This window comes from Salvelinus alpinus, chromosome 4, assembly GCF_045679555.1.
Source record: "Salvelinus alpinus chromosome 4, SLU_Salpinus.1, whole genome shotgun sequence".
Lineage (NCBI taxonomy): Eukaryota > Metazoa > Chordata > Actinopteri > Salmoniformes > Salmonidae > Salvelinus > Salvelinus alpinus.
This window is the reverse complement of record NC_092089.1, coordinates 82,559,699-82,568,817: the sequence shown is the minus strand read 5'-3', so window position 1 is coordinate 82,568,817 and position 9,119 is coordinate 82,559,699. Positions and strand designations below refer to the sequence as shown.

General features: G+C 45.5%; 1 protein-coding gene across 1 annotated transcript; it reads left to right on the top strand.

The window, feature by feature from the left end:
* The first annotated feature begins 5,739 nt into the window (after window positions 1-5,739).
* On the top strand, window positions 5,740-8,750 carry hs3st1 (heparan sulfate (glucosamine) 3-O-sulfotransferase 1). Its single transcript, XM_071399215.1, has 2 exons — window positions 5,740-6,022; window positions 6,929-8,750. The coding sequence occupies exon 2, from the start codon at window positions 7,069-7,071 to the stop codon at window positions 8,008-8,010; it is 942 nt and encodes a 313-aa protein (XP_071255316.1). The 5' UTR covers window positions 5,740-6,022; window positions 6,929-7,068; the 3' UTR covers window positions 8,011-8,750.
* Window positions 8,751-9,119: the final 369 nt, after the last annotated feature.

The window sequence follows — 9,119 nt, the reverse complement described above, 5'->3', positions numbered from 1 at the left end:
TGCCGGGTGGAGATTATAACAGAACATGGCCAAGATGTTCAAATGTTCATAAATGACCAGCATGGTCAAAAAATAGTAATCACAGTGAAAAGGTCAGGGTTCCATAGCCGCAGGCAGAACAGTTGAAACTGGAGCAGCAGCACGGCCAGGTGGACAACAAGGAGTCATCATGCCAGGTAGTACTGAGGAATGGTCCTAGGGCTCAGGTCCCCCGAGAGAGAGAAAGAACGAGAGAAAGAGAGAATTAGAGAGAGCATACTTAAATTCACACAGGACACCGGATAAGACAGGAGAAATACTCCAGATATAACAGACTGACCCTAGCCCCCCGGCACAAACTACTGCAGCATAAATACTGGAGGCTGAGACAGGAGGGGTCAGGAGACACTGTGGCCCCGTCCGATGATACCCCCGGACAGGGCCAAACAGGCAGGATATAACCCCACCCACTTTGCCAAAGCACAGCCCCCACACCACTAGAGGGAAATCTTCAACCACCAACTTACCATGTATGGCATTGAAGCTCGTCTGGAGGTTAGTTAACACAGTGTCCAAAGAAGGGCCAGAGGTATACAGAATGGTGTCGTCTGCGTAGAGGTGGATCAAAGAATCACCAGCAGCAAGAGCAACATCATTGATGTATACAGAGAAAAGAGTCGGCCCGAGAATTGAACCCTGTGGCACCCTCATAGAGACTGCCAGAGGTCCGGACAACAGGCCCTCCGATTTGACACATTGAACTCTGTCGGAGAAGTAGTTGGTGAACAAGGCAAGGCAATCATTTGAGAAACCAAGGCTGTTGAGTCTGCCAATAAGAATGTTGTGCTTGACAGAGTCAAAAGCCTTAGCCAGGTCGATGAATACGGCTGCACAGTAAAGTCTCTTATCGATGGCGGTTATGATATCGTTTAGGACCTTGAGCGTGGCTGAGGTGCACCCATGACCAGCTCTGAAACCAGATTGCATAGCGGAGAAGGTACGGTGGGATTCGAAATGGTCAGTAATCGGTTTGTTAACTTGGCTTTCAAAGACCTTAGTAAGGCAGGGTAGAATAGATATACGTCTGTAGCAGTTTGGGTCTTGAGTGTCTCCCCCTTTGAAGAGGGGGATAACCGTGGCAGCCTTCCAATCTATGGGAATCTCAGACGATACGAAAGAGAGGTTGAACAGGCTAGTAATAGGGGTTGCAATCATTATCGCAGATCATTTTAGAAAGAGGGTCCAGATTGTCTAGCCCGGCTAATTTATAGGGTCCAGATTTTGCAGCTCTTTCAGAACATCAGCTATCTGGATTTGGGTGAAGGAGAAGTGGGGGAGGCTTGGGCGAGCTGCTGTGGGGGGTGGAGGGCTGTTGATCGGGGTAGGGGTAGCCAGGTGGAAAGCATGGCCAGCCGTAGAAAAATGCTTATTGAAATTAAATTATTGTGGATTTATCGGTGGTGACAGTGTTTCCTAGCCTCAGTGCAGTGGGCAGCTGGGAGGAGGTGCTCTTATTCTCCATGGACTTTACAGTGTCCCAGAACTTTTTTGAGTTTGTGCTACAGGATGCAAATTTCTGCTTGAAAAAGCTAGCCTTAGCTTTCCTAACTGCCTGTGTATATTTGTTCCTAACTTCTCTGGAAAGTTGCATATCACGGGGGCTGTTCGATGCTAATGCAGAACACCACAGAAATGTTTTTGTGCTGGTTAAGGGTAGTCAGGTCTGAAGAAAACCAAGGTCTATATCTGTTCCTGGTTCCATTTTTCATTTTAATGGGGCATGCTTATTTAAGATGGTGAGGAAGGCACTTTTAAAGAATAATCAGGCATCCTCTACTGACGGGATGAGGTCAATATCCTTCCAGGATACCCGGGCCAGGTCGATTAGAAAGGCCTGCTCACTGAAGTGTTTTCAAGAGCGTTTGACAGTGATGAGTGGAGGTCGTTTCTCCGCTGACCTATTACGGTTGCAGGCAATGAGGCAGTGATCGCTGAGATCTTGGTTGAAAACAGCAGAGGTGTATTTGGAGGGCAAGTTGGTTAGGATGATATCTATGAGGGTGCACGTGTTTAAGGGTTTGTGGTTGTACCTGGTGGGTTCATTGATCATGTGTGAGAGATTGAGGGCATCAAGTTTAGATTGTAGGATGGCCGGGGTGTTAAGCATGTCCCAGTTTAGGTCACCTAGCAGCACGAGCTCTGAGGATAGATTGGGGGCAATCAATTCACATATGGTGTCCAGGGCACAGCTGGGGGCAGAGGGTGGTATATAGCAAGCGGCGACGGTGAGAGACTTGTTTCTGGAAAGGTGGATTTTTAAAAGTAGAAGCTCAAATTATTTTGGGTACAGTCCTGGATAGTAAGACAGAACTCTGCAGGCTAACACCGCCCCCTTTGGCAGTTCTATCTTGTTGGGAAATGGTAAAGTTAGAGATGGACATTTCAGGGTTTTTGGTGGTTTTCCTGAGCCAGGATTCAGACACGGCTAGGACATCCGGGTTGGCAGAGTGTGCTAAAGCAGTGAATAAAATAAACTATGGGAGGAGGCTTCTAATGTTAACATACATGAAACCAAGGCTTTTACGGTTACAGAAGTCAACAAATGAGAGCACCTGGGGAGTAGGAGTGAAGCGAGGCACTGTAGGGCCTGGATTAACCTCTACATCACCAGAGGAACAGAGGAGGAGTAGGATAGGGCCGCCCCCAGGTGGTGAGGGTAGGTAACAACATCTCCACCCCGCTGATCCTCAACACTGGGGCTCCACAAGGGTGCGTTCTGAGCCCTCTCCTGTACTCCTTGTTCACCCACGACTGCGTGGCCATGCACGCCTCCAACTCAATCATCAAGTTTGCGGACGACACTACAGTGGTAGGCTTGATTACCAACAACGACGAGATGGCCTACAGGGAGGAGGTGAGGGCCCTCGGAGTGTGGTGTCAGGAAAATAACCTCACACTCAACGTCAACAAAACAAAGGAGATGATTGTGGACTTCAGGAAACAGCAGAGGGAGCACCCCCCTATCCACATCGACGGGACAGTAGTGGAGAGGGTAGTAAGTTTTAAGTTCCTCGGTGTACACATCACGGACAAACTGAATTGGTCCACCCACACAGACAGCGTTGTGAAGAAGGCGCAGCAGCGCCTCTTCAACCTCAGGAGGCTGAAGAAATTCGGCTTGTCACCAAAAGCACTCACAAACTTCTACAGATGCACAATCGAGAGCATCCTGTCGGGCTGTATCACCGCCTGGTACGGCAACTGCTCCGCCCACAACCGTAAGGCTCTCCAGAGGGTAGTGAGGTCTGCACAACGCATCACCGGGGGCAAACTACCTGCCCTCCAGGACACCTACACCACCCGATGTCACAGGAAGGCCATAAAGATCATCAAGGACAACAACCACCCGAGCCACTGCCTGTTCACCTGTTCATCATCCAGAAGGCGAGGTCAGTACAGGTGCATCAAAGCAGGGACCGAGAGACTGAAAAACAGCTTCTATCTCAAGGACATCAGACTGTTAAACAGCCACCACTAACATTTAGTGGCTTCTGCCAACATACTGACTCAACTCCAGCCACTTTAATAATGGGAATTGATGGAAATGTATGTAAAAATGTAGCACTAGCCACTTTAAACAATGCCACTTAATATAATGTTTACATACCCTACGTTACTCATCTCATATGTATATGTATATACTGTACTCTATATCATCTACTGCATCTTGCCATCTTTATGTAATACATGTATCACTAGCCACCTTAAACTATGCCACTTTATGTTTATATACCCTACATTACTCATCTCATATGTATATACTGTACTCTATACCATCTACTGCATCTTGCCTATGTACCATCACTCATTCATATATCTTTATGTACATATTCTTTATCCCTTTACACTTGTGTGTATAAGGTAGTAGTTGTGGAATTGTTAGGTTAGATTACTCGTTGGTTATTACTGCATTGTCGGAACTAGAAGCACAAGCATTTCGCTACACTCGCATTAACATCTGCTAACCATGTGTATGTGACAAATAAGATTTGATTTGATAAGGGTACGGCTAAAGGCTATCAGGACTGGTCGCCATGTGCGTTCAGAGCAGAGAGTAAAAGGAGCAGGTTTCTGGGCACGATAGAATAGATTCAATGCATAATGTACAGACAGACAGGGGTATGGTAGGATGTGAGTTCATTGGAGGTAAACCTAGGCATTGAGTAATAATGAGAGAGATATTGTCTCTAGAGACGTTTAAACCAGGTGATGTCACCGCATATGTGGGAGGTGAAACTAAATGGTAGGTTAAGGCATATTGAGCAGGGCTTGAGGCAATACAGTTAAATAAGACAATAATCACTAACCAGGACAGTAATGGACAAGGCATATTGATATTTGGGAGAGGCATGCGTAGCCAGGTGATCAATAGGGGTCCAGTGAGTGGTTGGGCTGGCTGGAGACACGGCGAATCAGAAAGCTAGCAGACCGGGGCTAGCAAGCTAGCAGACCGGGGCTAGCAAGATAGCAGAAGGGCCTTAGAGGGATGTCTCGACAGAGGAAAGTCTGTTTTAGCCTCCGCGTGCGGTGACGTCGATAGACCAGTCGTGATGAATTAGTAGGGTTCTGAGTAGCAGAGGGGTCCAAGTCCAATTGGCAAAATAGGTATAGTGGCTGGACCTATACAGCTAACAGTCCAATATGCTCTAAACAGCTAGCGGGGCGCGGCTAGCGGATGGACATTCAGGGGACGTCGCGATATAGAGGCCAGTTGAGTACCCCCTCGAGCAGATTACGTTGTAGTCCAGTCGTGAGGAATCGGCGGGGTTCCATGCCCCGTACCGACAGTAGAAGGGGTCCGGGTATTGTAGCCCAGGAGTAGCTGCTGGGCCTCTTTAGCTAGTCGGGAGAGAGGGCCTAGCATGGGTTAGCTCCAGGCTAATTGGTGCTTGCTCCGGGACCGATGTTAGCCAGAAGTCACTCGGATAGCAGCTAGCTAGCTGCGATGATCCAGGTGAAAATGTCCAGATCTTGCAGTAGGAATCCTTGGATTGTGAGAGAAAATAGGTCCGGTATGCTCTGGTTTGAGTCGCGTTGTACAAACTGGAGCGCGCTTTCCGAGCTAATGGTTAGCTGATGACCGCTAGCAGTGGTTAGCTGACTACTAGCTAGTAGCTAGTGAGCGGGCTAGCTTCTGTTGGGGATTCTTGATTCGAGGTTAATAAAAATACTTTAAAACAGATCCGCACCACATTGGGTGAGGCGGGTTGCAGGAGAGTGTTTTGAAGTTGAGGTTTAGAAAAAAAAAATTAAAGATATGCAAAGAAAAAAAAAAAAAAGGTTATATACATGGGTCACGACAAGAAAAAGGACAAAAGACGGCTGACTGCTACGCCATCTTGGATTTAAAAAAAATATATGATTTGACATAAATTAGCTGTTATAGGCTTGTGTGACACTGTGACATATTTACACATTGGAAATGTTTCAACACTGGATTTATCTGATTCATAATTTATCTAAGTGTACTCTAGTTGATAAACTAATACTATGTTTTTCCAGCTTGAAGTGTTATTCACCTGTACCTGTAGCTCACGGTCACATTTTGACAAGAAATCAAACTTCATGACTTTGCTGCCCTACCTTCACCTGAAATATATGTCAGAAAGTCATCAGAAAGATATGCCTACTTACTCATTATCACATCCATAAACGCTATCTGTAATTTACCATAAAATTGCCGGAAGACTGAGTCAGAGAGGGGGGGAGTGGTCTCCACTGCGTAATGTGGGTGCGTGAGCCTACGTTATCCAGCCATAACTCGAATACGAGGAATCACACAAGCCCGAAACACTCGCAGAAGAGGGACGTGCAAACAAAGTTGGTCAACGACAATTTAAGCTGCAGTAATATTTTCAAGTTTTGATGTATCTGGAATAGATTTTCAAACTGGTGGATCCCTGACTTCATTTTTCAAGTACTCTCCCTCACCAATAACATTGAAAAGGAGTGCTCAATGAATTTTAGTTCGACAAATACAAAGGTAAGATTTCAATTGCATTCCAAAGGTAGAACTGATTGCTAAAACTCGGACGAGGAATGCATTGTTATATTGTTCCAAACATGCACACGTTTGTTTCGTGGGGATTTGAATGTTGGCAAAAAAAAACGTCTACAAACATTTCAGATCTGACAGTAAATGTTTTAAATGTGCACCCTGGCTCTCGTATATAGAGTCTAAGTTATAGTTTATTTGTGCATTCTTTACAATATTATCACTCCGTTTATTTTCGTCAGCAGGCTATTGCACTTTAATTCTTATTTTTACAGACACGTCTTTTCAACAACAATAAAATGAAGTATTCCATTGACACCCCGTTTACAATCTGAAGTACCCGATGATATGTCACAATCTCAGGTTCAATTCCCCTTATTGATGTCTTGAGAGTCTGAATGGTGATTTGCATCTGTAGAGACAGTGGTGCAATGCCATAGGGTTAAATAGAGATTGGGAGAAACTGTTCTGTTGAACAAATCAGAGTAATATTGCAATTAACTATCTATGCATATTACACTACATTGGTAATTTTACAGAATGATTTTATCATGCAATACAATAGTTGTCGTCTTTATTTATTAGCGCTCTGGAAAGATGTGTACACTGTGATGAGAGATTGACAGTTAGATGAGTTATGTAGTCTACACATGACAACTATTCAACTATAAAGCTCTCTGCACACTAGAGAATGTACACTTGCATGTAGCCTACTAGATTCATTTGAGCTAATGTAAACATCCATGTCTTTATTCCTGGCATTTGGCATACAATGTATTTGTATATATTAAGCCTGGGGGAAATGTATTTATTTATTTATTTACTTACTTACTTACTTATCAGCTGCAGTGTCAAGTGTCATCTAATGATGCCTCTGTTCTTTTGTCCTGGCAGTGTTGCTGTGATCGACAGAGAGGAGGCACCATTGTTCTTTCTCAAGTGGACCGTCGTCCTCAGTCAGCTGCTCTTTCAATGTTGGATACCGTTGTGCTCCTTTAGCCAGGCTGAAATCCACCAGGTTGAGGACCTCCCTCATGGCGGCCTTTTTCTTCGGGCTGCTTCTCTTCGCGATGCAGCCCCCCCCTATCCCCTCCAGGCCCGCAGAGAGGGGTGACGGTGACCAGGGACCCCCTCCGTCCCCCACCGCCTCTTCCCCACTGGCCCTCAATGACACCGGGGCCACCGGCCACCCCAACGGAACCTTCAAGCAGTTGCCCCACATCATCATCATCGGCGTGAGGAAGGGCGGCACACGGGCGCTCATCGAGATGCTCAGCCTGCACAGCGCAGTAGCGGCGGCCGAGAACGAGGTGCATTTTTTTGACTGGGAGAGTCACTTCCAGAAGGGCATACCCTGGTATCTCAGCCAGATGCCCTTCGCCCTCCCTGACCAGCTGACTGTGGAGAAAACCCCTGCCTACTTCACCTCCAGCAAGGTGCCCGAACGCATCCACGACATGAACCCAGGCATCAAGCTGCTACTCATTCTCCGGGACCCAACCGAGCGGGTTCTGTCGGACTACACCCAGGTCTTCTACAACCGTCTGCAGAAGCACAAGCGCTACCAGCCCATCGAGTCGTTGCTTGTGAAGGACGGGGAGATCAACCTAGGATACAAAGCTCTCAACCGTAGCCTGTACCACCTGCACCTTCAGAACTGGCTGCGTTACTTCCCGCTAGAGAGCATCCATGTTGTGGACGGGGATAAGCTGATCAGGGACCCCTTCCCGGAGATGAAGAGAGTGGAGAGGTTCCTGAACCTAGAACCGCAGATAAATGCATCTAACTTCTACTTTAACAAGACTAAAGGGTTCTACTGCCTGAGGGACCATGGGCGAGAGCGTTGTTTACATGACTCTAAGGGCAGGGCGCACCCTCACGTGGCTCCCGCCATCCTCCACAAACTCTACCGATTCTTTCATGAACCCAATAGGAAGTTCTTTGAGCTGGTGGGCAGAACATTCAACTGGAACTGAGTTGTTATTCAGGCCGGTATTAACCACAGTTCTGATTCTCATGTTAAAGAGCTGATCCTGAAGCTGTACAGAGTATAAAAGGGAGATTTAAGCTAGATTTTGTATTATTTGAAACATGTGGCAGCGTTCTGACCAGCAACAATCAAGACAGACTTGGCACATCTGTTTTTTTGTCGATATCGTCATTCATTGCAAGTCGATACAAGTTTCTTTTGTCTTGTTGTTTTGGCTTCATCAATAACCAGGTGTCCTCACCTCTCTGTGTAGTGCATGGCAGACACATGCATTATTATTTAGCTCTAAATCACTTCAAAGCAATGGAGTGATCAATGATAAGGGCATTCAAAGGTTGATTTAAGTTAACGTGTCACTTGCCATTTTTAAGGATTGCAAGTCTGCAACAACTCTTTTGAGCATCAATCTGAAGAACAATATGCTGGTCTATTTCCATTGATATGCTGTCATCAGTAGCACACATGTTATTTTTGCTAACAGTCATTATTCAGTGTTCTGAAGGGTCTATATGCTGCTACGCTATTATTATTATTTGTATTTTTTTTCAGGCACATTCATACTGAATAGATACATAGTTTAAGAAGCCATTGAGTAACAAAGGGTCGAATACGTATTATGGTCATTGCTATGTACACATGTACTACAGTATACTGTAAATAATATTATAATAGATTTTTTTCTAAAATGAAGGATTAACACAATAATAAAGATGTATTTTGCTATAATGTGTTTTTGGTCTTCCTCTGTATGTACACCTCGTATTTGATCCCACAAAGTTATTTAATTTTGAGGATATGAAGGGGGGAAAAAGCTTTACAGGCTGCTAATGTACACGTTCGGAGTCCGGTATGGGATGTTTCGTCATTTGTATTATTATGGTTAAAGGAGATGAACATGATGCCTAGATGAGATCTTTCCAATGATTTATAGCACTCCATTCCTATGGAGGACTGTTCCTACTGGGGAGAGCCAATATGGCTGACCGGTGGCTTCAAAGCCTCTCAATGGCCAGTACATAGCATCAGAAATCCAGGGTTTATATACTACATTGGATCTTTAACAAACATTTCAGTCTTGAAGTGCCTGCTTGGCCA

What these genes read in the sequence shown, in the direction of transcription:
- hs3st1 (XM_071399215.1), top strand. Translation starts at nt 7,069, where the DNA reads ATGGCGGCCTTTTTCTTCGGGCTGCTTCTCTTCGCGATGCAGCCCCCC.